The following is a 15,151-nucleotide window of genomic DNA, read 5'->3' on the forward strand; positions in this document are numbered from 1 at the left end:
CTATTTGGGCGGTATAACAACAAGCGGAGGCCCTCTCCTCGGCCTCCACATCAGGACCTGTGCGTCGTTGGCGTTGGGCCTCCCCATGGCGTTAGGGGGGATGGGCTCCATGCGGGTCAGCACCCGAGGCTGGTCCTGATGCACGCGGCCCACCAGCCTGGCTCTGGAGCCCAGAGGCAGGGACGGATCCACTGCGATATCGACCCTCATCCTCCACTTGATGGTGTGGAGCAGGATCTTTTCCCTGGACGTGGTGTTGAGCGCCACGAGCCAGGTGGTGAAGCTCTGGTCCCGTTTGATGTTAGTCAGTAAGGGCGTGTTGGATTCGCTGATTGGCACGGCCCAGGTGACGCTCGGGTAGAAGTTGTCGTTCATGCTGACAATGAATCGGGACGGCTTGGAGGTGGGTCCCACGATGGTGACGGTCTCCGTTGTGTTTCCATACCAAGGGTAGCTCACGCCGTCGGAGTCACTGATGGCCCTCACCAGACCTTCTCGCAGCTGAGGCAGCTCCCAGCTCGACCTATGAATGAACCAACCAATCAGTTTAGCCTGAACCGAAATCCCAACCAGTTAACTTACACCTATCCCTAGTTTAACCTATCACACAATTCAAATCTTAGTACCTCATACAGATTTATGCTGCCGTGTAGTTTGGCAAATAAATAAATAAATACATGTCCAGATCGTGATCCATTGTGGCTATTTTTAGTTGATTCCACAGTTTCATTAGATCACTGCGTCTGCAGCTGGAAAACAACAAAAGCATTAATCATGTTACAGTAAAAAAAAAAAAACTGAAGTGACCGGCTGTTTTCAGGATGATCATTTATTCGAGTAGATTAGGGAACACATTCACCATTAACTGGTGCTTATTAACAAGTAGCATACTAGCCCTTTATTAGTAATCATTAACACCTTATTCTACCTCTATTACAACATGAATTAAGATTGATTAACATAAGGTGTTCATACCCGCTTAATATTTACTAAAAGGACTAGTATGCGACTTATATGCATGTTAGTTAAGCACCTAATTAAAGGTGCATTATGTAATAAATCTAAAGCAACTGGCCATAAAATCCTCCTAATATGTCACAGAGACTCAGGAATAATGTTCATATAACAAACTGAACTCACCAACAACAACAGTACAGACAAAATATTTGCATTAAAAAAAATATTTTGCAGACTGCAAATCATGTTTATGTTTTGAAATCATGTTTTGGCATGCGACGCCACCTACCACCGTCTACCGATCATTGCAGTCAGTAGAGTCTCAGCTGCCGAGCAACCGCGGGTTGCCAGTTACGTCAGAAAAAGAAACCTAAAAGACCTCGGTATTTTGACATATGGCACCTTTAATGGTGAATACGTGTTCCCTACTCTCAAGTGTTCCCGAATTTTCTGCTGCTGTTTTTTAATTTATTACTAATATAAATCACAGCCACTGTTTATATTTCTTTCCATAATTCATGAGCTGGAAAATGCATTTTGTCGTCTAACTACAAAAGACTGAATTTCTGAAGAAATATCACAGGGATTGTTGCCGTGTGCCTGAGCTCAAGCGAGTCTGACACGCTTGCATTGTTGGAAGGCTAACAATGAGAAGTTGAAATGATGAACTGAATGTCTGAATGTTTAGAACGTTTGTGCAAAATGAGGGATGGAAAGTATAGAAAATATGTCCAAAATGTGAATAGATAGATTAGGGGGTGAGTCTCATGTGAGTGAAGTCAAACCACAGTTACACAATCTCACTGAAGGAGGAGATATTAGAGACGGAAGACGGAGGCAATCACACAGTCAATAATGTCCTAAATGAGCAAAATATTCACTATCACTGTGTGTTTACCTGTGAACAGTCTAATCTGCTGATCTGAAGCACCTCATGAGATCACCACTGACTTCTAAAGTCGTTGTAAAGCAAAGACCATCATTTAAACTGCTGAAATGTCTTCATTGTGAGTGCCACGATGCTTGACTGAAGACCTCGATATAGATTTTGTGACGATAGTGTCAAAAATGGGTGAGAAAGAAGTCGTTTTTTAAAATTGCTTTTGTTCAGAAGTGGTAGAGGTCAGTTTATATTGAGCTCTATGGAAGAGCTGAACACAGTTCAAAGTCTGTAAGTCTGTGTTTCTCAATCCTGGTCCTGCATGTTTTAGGTGTTTTCCTGCTCCAACATACCTGACATTGGTTCACCAGGACCAGGACTGAGAAACCTTGATGTAAGTCACTGAAATTAGACAAATTTGTCTACATTGTGGTAGAAAATCATGAATGATGAGTGAAATTTGTGCAATACACACCAATGTAAATTGCAGTAAATTCAGTGAATTTTTAACTGCAAGACTTGTTGTAGATGTTAGGATGAAGTTTGTACGCTGAAGTATGTGGAACCAGTATGTCATAGAAATACTGTTTGAATTCAAATGTCTTTGGAAGTTGACTATATTTCATTTCAGAAAGCCTGAAAAATTACAACATTGCTGAACATTTCAAGATTCAATTTTGTGCATTTTGAATAACTTTTCATTTCATTGTCAAAGGGGGAAAATTATGCAACAAACGGCGAATAGTTCGGAAATGATAACCCACGATTCCTGTTTGTGCTTTTGCTATTTTTCCACAGAAACAGACACAAAAGCATCAAGAAATAATGACTAAAATGTATTTGCAAAGTTGTACAATCTTTGTTTACGAGGAAGCTAAGACGGTTTCAACAAGATCAAAATGTGAATCCAGACACAAGCTGACAACGAGCAGCCTGTAAACGGCAGCTTGTGATTGTATCAGCGGATTCTCATCATCTCTGTGTTTTAGCCAACAGTTTTGTCATCGCGTGGCTCCCTTCCATCTCTCTGTTGTGCTTTTTGTGGCCACTGTGATGACACTGTACCTCAAAGTGTCATCCTCTCACCCCGTACTCCCACTCCCTAAACCCAGCGGGATTAAACACCCCCTCATACATGTCTTCCAGGGGGTGTGGATGAGGAGGAGGAGGAGGAGGAAGAGGATGGGGGGGGGGGGACATGTCTCTGTGGGTACAATTTGAGCGCGAGAGCAGCAACTGTTGTTAAGCTCCTCTAATAGCAGCTCTCCTATTTAGGTGCCAAAGTCACAGGAACAGAAACTGTTGGTGGGCGTTTAAATGAAGACGGCTGACGAGCGCAGTTTAACCTGCTGTGTTTGCAAATGCTCTGCCATCGTCACCTCACCTTTTACGGAGCGTTTGTCCACATTTTCCACTCGATTCAAAAGGAATCTCTCTCTCTCTGTTGAAACCGGTAACTGTCTCATGTATGAGAAAAAACACTCATGAAGTGAGACGTGTTTTCCTTTGTGCATCAGTTTGTACATGTTACAGTAGATACAGCACAGGTGTCACTTATTCTATTGAGTCAATTGTTTACCCTGTGATTCTGCTGAGAAGTCTTTAGTATTAGTGATCTTCCTTGGACACTTGTAATGCTTTATCGCTATTTTCTTACTCTATCTTCTGTTCAGTAACTTCTCTTCCCCTCATTTAATCTGCTTGAATCTTCATTGATCCTTTACATCTTTATTTATATTTTCTTGTAGATGTGTTTGTTGGATAGTAAATACTCAGTAGTAAGCCTGGGCAATATGGTCAAAGCTTTACTGTTACCATCCCAGCGTCGTCTTTGTGTGTGTACTGTATCTTTGTGAGGTCCAAAAAAAAAAAAAAAATCTTAGTGAGGACATTTTTGTATGGGCGCCACAAATTAAAAGGGCTTTTCAGGGTTAAGACCTGGTTTTAGGGTTAGGGTAAGGGCTAAGGTTATAGGCACTTAGTTGTGATGGTTAAGGTCAGAATAAAGGGTTAAGGCAGGGGTCTGCAACCTGTGGTTTGCATGACATCCAGTGTCTGCAATGTCAAATGCGATACTGAAAACCAACCCAAATCCTGAAAAAAGTTGTTGGGAAGGCAATTTAGAGTCCTGTTCATCTTTGGATCCACAGACTTATGCCAGTTGAAATCCGAATAGTGCTTTATTTATTTCAAAGTGGGTTCATTTTCCACAATGTTTTCCACTAGGTTTGACCCCCCCCCCCCTCCACTTTGTAAAAGGTTGGGTATAGACAGCAATGAAATGTCAACATTATAGATAACTAGATAGATAATAAGAACTGGAAAATTAATAGGGGACAAAAAATATATCTCTTTTCATTCTTAAGATTGCAGACCCCTGGAATAAGGAATGCATTGTCAGCGGTGTGTCCTCACTAAGATATAAAAACAAGTTTGCTTGCTTGTGTGTGTGTGTGTGTGTGTGTGTGTGTGTGTGTGTGTGTGTGTGTGTGTGTGTTTATCTCTCTCTGCGGGTGTGTGAATGTATTATAGGTTGCAGGTGTGCATGATTGGAGGTGTGTGGGTGTGTTGGCGGATCCTGGGAGCTGATTGGTCCTGCACAGCAGGTTTCAGTATAAAAGCCCTTGAACCATTTATAGACAGAAGAGAGAGAGACTTATGTTTGTGTTTTTAATTTGTGTTGTAGAGGTTTTTTGTTGTTGTGGTTGTTGTTTTGTTGCATCCAGGTTTTCCCCTGAGGCATGGACGTGACAATCACAACTAAAAACTTTAAAATCAGTCGCTAAAAATGATGTAAAAACAAAACAAAACTGGGTTTTGCACCCGAGTGTTAAATTAGGTGGTACATTTAACCCTGGAAATGTTTCACTAATCTTGGGTAAAACATTCATAACAAGTATGTGTTGTGACTCAAAGTGCATTAACATTATAATGATATATACATATTGCTATTTAATTATTACCAAGCCCTACTTTGAAATACATTTTTGATTACTGATCATTATGCAAAACCAGCTCTGTTCTCTGGTTCCTGCTGCACATATATATATTTTTTGTATTATCAGCATACACTGTATATTTATATATATCTATATGTATACAGGCTGTAATGACGCGTTGATCTAACAGCATATGTCACAGCTGACACTGGTGTGAACTCACATGCCGATGTCTCCATAGGTGTTGTAAAATTCCATCTGTGTGCAGGCTTGGATCCAGCCCACCACCCATGTCTCATTGCGCGGGATGGGCGGCATCACAATCCGCGCCGAGGCTTTGAAATAGGGCGTCTTGTACCGAAGCACTATGGGCGAGTTCTCCTCGATGACAGTGGGGCAGTGGTCGATGGTGGCAGACAGGTCGTACACCACGATGTTCTCCCGTTTGATGCGTGACTTGTTACAGGCGATGCTCTGGATGCAGCCCATGTCTGTGCAGGTGTAGGTGATGGTCAGGAGCAGCCAGGTGAGCCTGACCGGAGCAGCGGCTGCTGACTGTAGTGTCAACACGGCGAGGCTGTGCATCAGCTGAGACTGTGAGACCGAGGCAAAGGTGGCTGCCACCCTCCACTAAAGGCCCCACACTGAATCACAATAAAGCCTTAGATGGCTCTGATGAGACCAGGATCCAGGTGTGGTCCATGTGTGTCAGCTGGCACCTGCTCTGATGATGATGATGATGTTGTGTGGGCACATGAAGCGGCTCCTGGAGTCCGACTCTGTGACTGACCCCGTGATCTGACCTCACTGAGGACCACAGAGAGAGAAACGTGCTGCAGATATGGAGGAAGAATCACAGAGGGATGTTGTGTCGTCTCTGTTTCAGTTTCCCCTCTTCCTTCCTCTCCTTCTCCAACCCCTGCCCGCAGTCTTTAATCCTCCTCTTCTTCCCGCGAGCTGTCATGTCACAAGAGCCTTCGTGGAACCGGCGGACACCGGGGAACCCGGTGGTCGGGCGGCGAGACTCGTGAATGCGGCACAGAACATGAGATGCTGCTGCTGCTGCTGCTGCTTCCTATAGCCCGAGCGGTTCCGGTGTCACAGACCGTCATGCCTGTGGACTCGACCGGAGGGAAAACCAGGTGAAGAAACGCAAACCCCCGAGCCCGAGCATCTGTGCTGCTGCTGCTGCTGCTGCTGCTGCTGGTGGTGGTGGAAAAAAAATCCCGAAAAACAAACAGCTTCCTCTGTTCGAGACAATGAGCTTTAACAAATGTACCGACAGTTAACAGCTGACACACACGGATCAAACAATGCCATCACGGTTGAAGAGGATGAGGATGAGATAAACATTGTCATAGTAACTGTGCAGCATCCCCCTCCGATAGAAGCTGCATGGCTGAGTGTCGCTGTTCAGACTGCGTGGTGCTGAAGATGCTGAGTGGACCAATGGGCGGCAGAGGGAGTCTCGAGGCGTGGGAGTGCCCGCGTTTCTGCACTGTATAGTGCTGTAGTAGCTGCGCGAGACTCAGTCCCCCCCCCCCCATGTTGGTACAATGCTTTATTATCCTATATGTAAACCAGAGAAGACGCCCAGTGTTATCGAGGTGCAACAAGTCATCATCATCATCATCATCGTCATCAATCATGTTTAACCACTAAGAACTCGTCCTGTCCTCACAGAACATCACGTCATTGTTTGTCACTGATATTCTTTCATAATAAAGGTTATTAGAATAATATGGAATCAGAAATAAGTAGTGATCTGCTGCCTATTTTGTGCAGCAGAGTATTTCATTGGTTGGTGCCCGTCAGACGCCAGTAACGTTATGATACGTTTCAAAATAAAAGTAGCATCAACTGTATGTTCAAGATGAGAGAGATAAAATCAAATCACTGCTGAAAGATCAACAGATCAAAAATGGAATATCTTAAATATCGGCGTCAGGTGAACTTGCATTTACCTTGTGAGAGTGTGTAAGCTGCCCTGGTTAATAATTCAATGTCAAACCTTTATTTTGAAGCCGACTCCTGTGTGTGCCGTCGTGCTCTTCCGTCAATTCCGGGTAGGCGGGCTCTCGTGATGCTGATTCACACACAGAATGAAAACATCGTTCAATGACTAAAAAACACAGGAAAGTGTCCAGTCTCCGTAAACCCAACAGCAGTATTCCCCAACAGTTTATTATGGTAAGTGTTTTAAGTTTGTTATTCAGCTTTTACCGTCTCCTAGACTGAGAACTGACACTTCACATGTGCTTAGCTAGGCTAATCTAAACTACAAGCTACGCTAAGCTAACGGTAACCTGGCAACTGTTCATATGCAGGTGTAGTTTACTGTGTGTTACTGACTTATTTTATATCTAAATGTGCCCGTAAATAAACGTCCAGTTTAGCTCTACTTAATATAATTACGTTTAATGACATTAAGCATCAATAATACGTCAGTTTTAGATCAGTTTCAGTGATGAATTGTTATAAAACGACCATGGAAGTTCAGATGCAGCCTAAAAATCACAGTTTGCATCGATAAAATGTAATTTAAAAAATAAATGAATAAATAAAATAATATTGTTATAAAATATTCAAAGTGTTGTATGTTTTTAATATTCTAAATTTCCACCCAGTAAAGCTGTAAAATGTTCTGTTATAACTCTGAAATGTGATCATCTGTGTGCAGGTCTCTACAGATTTTAAAGGCTTAATCCAGAGGTTTTATCATCTTCAGTCTGAGCGAGTCGAGACATATCGGCTTTTTGACGAGTAAGTTTGGATTTAGTAATGATGTAATGAGTTAGTGCTGTTGTGTAGATTATTGTTTGTCACAATCGTCTTCCTTTGGTTGCTCCTGATTAGGTTTTATTTTTGCCTCTACATCCTTCTCCATCACTCCTGCCACTTCCATGTACCTTCTTAGCACATCCATGTCCCTTCTCTTCAGCTGTAACTCATTATCTTTTGCGTGGCAGCTCCATCCTCATCAAACTCTGCATCTCTTCTCGGGGAGTGTCTTTACCACTGCAATATTGCCTTGCTCAACATATTTATTATCCAGCCTTTTTAATTTGGCATAGATTTTACACCAGCTGCCTTTTGTGATGCAAATTTGCAACCCTTTTGGACTCAAATCAAGAGTCCGTTATGCAGGCCTAGTGACTCAACTACTATGATGCACACGCTGTTTTATTGTCAAATATCTGCAAATAAATAGCAGAATCTAAATCCTTGGCCTCATACATTTCTCCTCTTGTCTGTTTTTGTTGTTTTGGCTGATGGCTGTCTTCCAGAGGACATGAGGCCTACTTGAGGACTGGGCCCCATTATGACTTTGACCACTACAAGCAGCTGGTTCACGAGATAACACTGGCCTTCTGTGGCATCTCTAAGGAAGTGCTGAACATCAAGGGGAAGCTGCACCATGAGCTTAACAGGCCAGACCTCTCTGAGCACATTGAGAAACTGCAGAGCAAAGAGAAGCAGAAACTGGAGCTGGTATGAAACTCTTTGTTTATTCTTTTTAAAGCATGCATTTATATTCTCTCAGGGTCAGAAGCTGACAGAGAGAACAGAGGACATGACACAATGAACATGCATAATATGTATCATTGCTTGATAGTGCACAGATGACTTAATATTATCTTTATTTCACACCTTTTATATTTTAAATGTGGTTTTATTGGTTATGGTGTAAAAGTAAGAAAATTCACCCTCATAAACAACTACCTACTCTTTACTGAAATATTGAATTTATTCGATTTTTTTTAGATTTCAATTTAGTTCTTTCAATTTTAACTAAAGTTTATTTTAATTACTGGTAATAATAATGCATTGTCATGAAGAAAATGACAATAAAGAATGAAATCCTCTTAACCTACCATAACTGATGTTTTAGGTGTCCTGATGTTATGCAGTTCACAGGAGTTGTTATTTTTGGTGGTACACCGTAAAAAGTTTGACTATTAGTTACTCAAAATAATTAAGGCAACAAAGTGACACACAACATTATTAAGTAGATTTAAAGTTCTTCAACTTTAAATAAAAATTACTTAATTATTTTACCAAATTAAAACAAACTAAATTAGAACACAGTTGAAAAATGTGTTCAAATGGGTTGAATTAAGTAATATTATGCTAAAAGATGAGTTATATAGCAAAAGAAAATTAAGTAAATCCAACACAATTTCTCAAGAATAAGCTATTTATATGTATGAGGTAACTGAGGAAATGTAATTTCTTTTGAATTATATATTTGGAAGAAATTGATTTAAATTTACTAAAAATACAGAGTACACTTATTAATATGTACTTAATATTTGGTAGAAATGTATTTTAATTTACTAATTGTTGAATAAAAATGTACCTCGTTCTATGGATAATCTAAATAAAACATTTTGGAATCAATTAGTAACATTAATAAAAACAATCAATTCAAGACATTTACACATCTTTTCCTAATTGTTTTAACCTAGAATAATTGGTCAAACATATGCTTCATTAGGTATCACAATGCTTTAAATCTATTCATTACATTTGATTGTCACTTTGTTGCCATACATTTTCTAAGCACAATCTGCTAAATACTTTGGCTTTTTCGTAGTAAACTTTACTTAATACCACAACAAAATATCACAGAGCATTTAAGGACAGTACATAAACATTTATTGGTTCACCTTTGTGTACTCTTTCAAGAGCTGATCAGTAGACTCCCCAAGATAAACCATCAAACAATAAATGACGGCCTCTCTGCTCATATCAATGGTGGGACTGCTGGGAACCTAAAATGAAAAACAAAACAAAAAAGACATTGGATACTCTTGCAATGTGATTATTGAGCATGCACAGAAGTATTAGAGCACATATATTTTACAACTCCTATAAAACTGCTCATGTTGAAGTCATTTGACCACAAAATGTCTAAACATCAGTTTGGCCTAACATAAAAATTGTTTGAGTATACCTTGAGTAGAATGGACTGTAACTTCAAACCCATACTTTCACCCTTGGAGTTGAATATTTTCATCAGTCTGGGTGTGTATTCATCAGGCTTGAACATGAACTGTGATTCAAGGCTAACCACTGTGATCCTAAGAAACTCATCCTGAAGCTGGGACACAAACAAGACATCAGTTTTTAACCCTCAAGTATTTGAAGTGTAAATTTTGTTCTTACATTTTATAAACAACAGGACACCCAAAATCTTATCATTATTTGCATGATTAGGTGTGGGGGATTGGACATTGAAGCAACCTTGGTGACATGTGCCGACGTAGCTTGTTTAGAACTACGTTAGCGTTATATTCATATTGCACTGAAACACTGTCATACAACATAAAGTCATTTAGATACCCATATTGAAGTCCTTGTCTCATGTTAATTCAAAGTTAAGGCAGGCTAACTTCGGGCAAAGATAGTCATTTTGTGACTAAACAGGGAATTAAAGTTGTAGGTTGTTATTTAGTAACTCGCCTAAAACATATTCAAATTCTAAAAGCACTTGGTCCCAAACTGTTGACTAACATCAGGAAAGCAGGTCTTACCTTTGGAAAAAGTAGCCGAGTCTTCAGCGTGTGGCAAATGTAGAGTGGTAACTGACATGAAGGTCACTCCGTGAAGAAGAAATACATTTAAATTGTCTGAAACCAAAGACCTCCTCTTAATTAAAATGTATCATTGTTTTGCATTTTTCATGTTCCAATCCAAAAATAATTATATTTAACATGATTTTTCAAAGTTGGTTTTACACACAGAAACACACACTCAGTCGCTGTGAAATGTTACTAATAATTTCTAAATATTTGTTCAATTTAACAAACCATAAATCGAAACAGCCCCCAGTTTATTTTATTATGTATATTTGATTTGAATTTATTTGGTGAACATTAATTAAGCCCAGTCTCAGTTTTTACAGTGTACAGTTCCCTAGTTTCATCACAAGGGGGCAGAATTCTTCAGTTAAACAGTACAGCAAAGATGAAAGATGCCATTCGTGTGGAAAATTGCTACAGGCTTTATTCATCATACTGACACGGTCATGAAAATGTCTTTTAAAAACTGCTTTACCTTCTTGAAGAGCCTGTGATTCTCTTACCAGAGGCAGGAGTTCTACATGGCCAGTGAAATGTCAGGAGGTCACAGCAAAACCGGGAATAACATTTAAAGAATATATTTTAATTAATTCTAGGATGTCAAATTAAATGTTCATAATAGGGGATCTGTAAAGTTAGGATGTGCATGTGTAAAATGTTGAATTTGAAGTAAAAGTTTAGATGTAAGACAATATAATCGAACCAGATTGTGTGCTTGTACAGAAGCCAACTTAAGGAACCTGACAGTGGCTCATTTGGTATCCTCTTGTCATGCCTGAGGCTTAGGGGCCTGTTTGTAAACTGACGCAGTCTACATCCGTTTGACCACTTTGAACATTAGCTGCACCAAGCTGCGATGCCTTATCTGATAAAGCTCACTAAAAGGACCGGATAGAGACTAACATAAAAGTCGAAAGTAGGAAGTGCAGTCTTCTTCTGTAATCTGTTACAGAATCTGTCCCCACGGGTGCTCCAGGGAAATGAGTTGTCAATAAAAGCATCAATGTATTCACAGAGCTGTGAGATGGTTTCATTGTAGATGACCACGATCCTGTGGCCACTGATTACCCTGTGACAGTGTGAATTCCACACAAGCCTCCTGCGCTGAAAGTTCTAGGTTTTAAAATGGTCCCATCAACATTAATCCAAATCAGGGAGCACTACCTTTTACTGATGAAAGGGTGGACATTAAGTTAATTTAGCTTCTTAAATAATAGAGACAGCTGTGCTGTTCTAAATGCACAAAGATGCACATTTCAAAATCATGGATCAGGTATTGTAAAAAGAAAAAAAAAGTCAAATCAGTTCCAATCTGTAAAACCCTAAATGTCACGTAAATGCTTTACTAGGCACATGTGCCACTGCTGTTGTGTGACCAGAATGTGAGTGAGGGCTGCAAATCCGCTACACTGCAGTAATCACATCAGCTCTGCAGACTCAAAAAAATTATCGTTTTTATAGTGGGTGGTTAAGGCAATGACTAAATGATATGTTTTGTATATAATACTACATTATGTATAGATATTGGTTAGTTAAGTGATGTTTTGAAAAACTCGGCTAACTCAAAATTTTTTGATTATCACCAAACTGTGCCTGGTTCTTCTGATTAGACATATTTGTGTTTAAGTGCTTATTAAACACCATTTCAGTTCAGTTGAAGTCTGAGTTCAGTTCTGCTTGTTGCTTACCGTGGCTACAGAGACAGTTCCAGTCTGACTGGTGTTACAAGGTTAACAAGCCCCGGTGGTTCTCCTCATTCTTGAAGACTCCACGTCTCCTACATCTGGCGCTCAGCGTTGATGTGTAGCACTTTTGTATCGTTTTACATAAAGCTTTTTATCAAGCTTTTATTATCTCGGAGTTCTTCCTCTGTCTCTGCTGATGAATGGTTTGCATAAATCTTGTCTGATGTGCCTTCTCAACAGACGGCCAAGCTGCAGCTGGCCAGGCAGCGGGCCCAGGATCACCCGGAGGAGGAAGGCTGTCAAGAAAAGATTCAGGAGATCAAGCACGAGTAAGAGCAGCCATTGTAACCCCTGCGTTTAATGTGTTGACTCCCCACTGACCCATTTACTCACTCACTTTCAACCTGCTGTCAGCTGTAGAGCTGCTTACAACAGGGCTGGGTATCACACTGCAGTACTTTAACTGGGTATTGAACTTCCTCTGTATCCCCTATTATCAAAAAATGTTTTTGGCACCTAAGGAGTCAATGTTATGAGCAACAGTGAGCCAATGCGCACACAGAGTACGTCACAAAGATCTAAAATGACATGAACGTTGCTCAATGTTTGATTGCAAGAAGATGACCAGGCTAGCTTAAAGGAACTAATTTGACTTTATTGTTTAATATACATTTAATCTACATTTTTACTCTATGCCCAGCCTGAGCTCAAAAGCTCATGTTCTAACATGTGTCTAATTTAACAGCCCGTCCTTTGTAACCACTGTAATTTGATTGTGTTGAAAGGTTGTAGATTTACACAAAAACACAAATTCTTTTTTACATAAGCTTCCAAATAAATGTACGTCTGTATTCTTGTCTTCTCCAGAATCATCAAGAATAAAGAGGCAATCAGTGAGATCATGCTGGACTTTAAGTATGACTCAGAGGAGAGTGATTGACAGGTGACTTCCCTCCCATATCACCACACAGTGGGGATGACAGGTTCACTCAGCCCTGCCGCAACTTTCATCTCGGATTCCTCAGCTGCAATTATCGACTCCCTCACCCCCACCTGCCCTCTGGCTCCACCCTGCTTGCTGCTGCAGTCTTATTCCACCCAGGGGGCTTTTCACAATCTCTCTGTGTGCGTGTGTGTGTGCTTCTGTCAGGAGTTGTGCGTTTGTGTTAATGCCTGCCGCAGCAAAAGGAAAAGTCAAGAAAATGCTTACAATTCAATAAAAATTATGAAATGGGGTGGAAAAAAAGTTTAATAATATTACAAAGTATGAGACGTATTTGTGTACTCAATGTTATATTTTTTTTAAATAAAAACGCATAACAAGATATTTTCTACTCTTTTATATACATTTCATAGACTGTAGAATGTTTCAGAATTAACCACAAGTAAAGTGTATAACTTAAAAAAAAAAAAGAAGAAAAATCCACATTGCTTAAATATACATTTATAAAAATATATAGTATCGAAATGTATGTTCAGACACTCTTTGATATGTGCACTTAACAGATAGTAGAGACTTTATGTACTGGGGTTTAAAAAGACTACACTAATATTACAAAACTGTATATTTGATGTTTTATAGGTTCTCATCAAATTGATCAATAGGGATATTGCTAAACTAACAACCTCTACAAAAGTACTAATGTTTGTTAATCACTGCTTTACAAAAAAATACAATTATTGACCCGCAAACACAGACACCCATGTCATGTTATTGCCACTGAAATACATCATATGTTATGTTTTTAACATGCTTGAGTAATAGTTACCATTTGACATCATAGTAGCATTTAAAACTTCGTTTAACTCGGTAAGAAGCCTGAACTATAACCATAACTTCATTCTTTATACATGGACTAAAAAAGTGCAGTTACTGAGGGCATACATGTAAGTGTGTGTGTGCAAAGACCAGCGGAAATATGAGAGAAAAGGCTTCATTGTCTCACTTCAGTTATCTTCCACTCGGGCCCTTTAAACTTGCTACGGATGAGACTAAACGCTGCAGTATCCCTCAGCCAGGGCGGTGGACCTCTCCCACAGCTGGGACGCTCCAGGCCAGTTGTCTATCAGTGTTTGGTGAGGCTGTTCTTGAATTTAAAAAAAAACCAAAACAAACACTGGCGGTGCTATGAATTATCATCTTGAAGAATCTGAAAATACAAAAGCAGAAAATTGGGTAATTTACAGTAATCAAGATAATTGCTCTGTGTCTGGATTCCACATTTTTCTCCCCATCCTCTCTTTCCCACTCCCCTGACACTTTTCTCATCATCTCTAATCAGTGGGAAGCTGTCACACTTTGAGAACAAGCACATTATTCAACCCAAAAAACAACAATATTCAGAGACCGAGTCAGGTGAAGTGAGAGTTCAGCGAGTGAACAGCAGAGGAAGAGGCTGAGGGCTCTGAACTCCTTGCAGTCACATAAACACAGAGGAGATGCCAAGGCTCTGTGTGCCATTTGGCCCGAGTTATTTTCGTGAAAGGGGGTTTCTTGGTGCCAAGAGGGGAACAAAACACAAACGGAACCCATCACAGTGGGCTGTTAATTACATTTGCGTGTTCGTCTCTCTTTGTTGTGGTCATCAGCTTAAGATCAGACGTATACATTGTTAAAAATACGTAATACAATCAGAGTCTCGCGACTTAACGGCGTATCCACTTTTCTGCCTCGATCACTTGAGCCAGTAAATTTGAAACCGCACATTTTTTTTTTTTTACCTGATCACAAAGACAATCAGCCTGAGAGAAGTCAGCCCTGCTCGTGTTTGTAAAAATGCTGACCACATGGCATAACAAAGGGCTCTGTCAGAGGTTCGGCGGAGGTCGTGAGCGCAGCGGCGGCTGTTTAACGGTCCAGCGAGTAACATTTACCACTGCTCGTTGGCAGAAATTGAATGTACAGTCGAGCTTTATTGTTGCTGTTAATAAAAGAAGAGAAAACAATGACATTACAGAGCTCACCCACATAAAATTAGAAAATACCAAGTATAACAAATAGTATAACATTAGTGTAATTTAATTACACCTGTAAGGATATTAAATATTCCATGTCAAATATAATGTTTTCATCGCATGCCTTATGCCAATTATTCCCAGCAATGG

General features: G+C 40.1%; 2 protein-coding genes across 2 annotated transcripts; one reads left to right on the plus strand and one right to left on the minus strand.

Annotated features, from left to right (window-relative positions):
- On the minus strand, positions 1-5,361 carry fam78bb (family with sequence similarity 78 member Bb; the record flags this gene model as incomplete). Its single annotated transcript, XM_083887416.1, has 2 exons — positions 1-523; positions 5,000-5,361. The coding sequence occupies 2 exons, from the start codon at positions 5,359-5,361 to the stop codon at positions 1-3; spliced, it is 885 nt and encodes a 294-aa protein (XP_083743542.1).
- A 1,469-nt stretch (positions 5,362-6,830) lies between these two features.
- On the plus strand, positions 6,831-13,275 carry rex1bd (required for excision 1-B domain containing). The gene is made up of 5 exons (XM_083887681.1): positions 6,831-6,966; positions 7,457-7,539; positions 8,064-8,268; positions 12,287-12,375; positions 12,914-13,275. The coding sequence occupies exons 1-5, from the start codon at positions 6,895-6,897 to the stop codon at positions 12,984-12,986; spliced, it is 522 nt and encodes a 173-aa protein (XP_083743807.1). The 5' UTR covers positions 6,831-6,894; the 3' UTR covers positions 12,987-13,275.
- The last annotated feature ends 1,876 nt before the right edge of the window (positions 13,276-15,151 follow it).

The sequence above is a fragment of the Microchirus variegatus genome (assembly GCF_963457635.1).
Source record: "Microchirus variegatus genome assembly, chromosome: 4".
Classification (NCBI taxonomy): Eukaryota; Metazoa; Chordata; class Actinopteri; order Pleuronectiformes; family Soleidae; genus Microchirus; species Microchirus variegatus.

Coding starts and splice junctions, on each gene's coding strand:
- rex1bd (XM_083887681.1), top strand. CDS start 6,895: ATGACTAAAAAACACAGGAAAGTGTCCAGTCTCCGTAAACCCAACAGC. Junction 6,967..7,456: donor TTCCCCAACAGTTTATTATG/GTAAGTGTTTTA, acceptor ATCTGTGTGCAG/GTCTCTACAGATTTTAAAGG. Junction 7,540..8,063: donor ACATATCGGCTTTTTGACGA/GTAAGTTTGGAT, acceptor GCTGTCTTCCAG/AGGACATGAGGCCTACTTGA.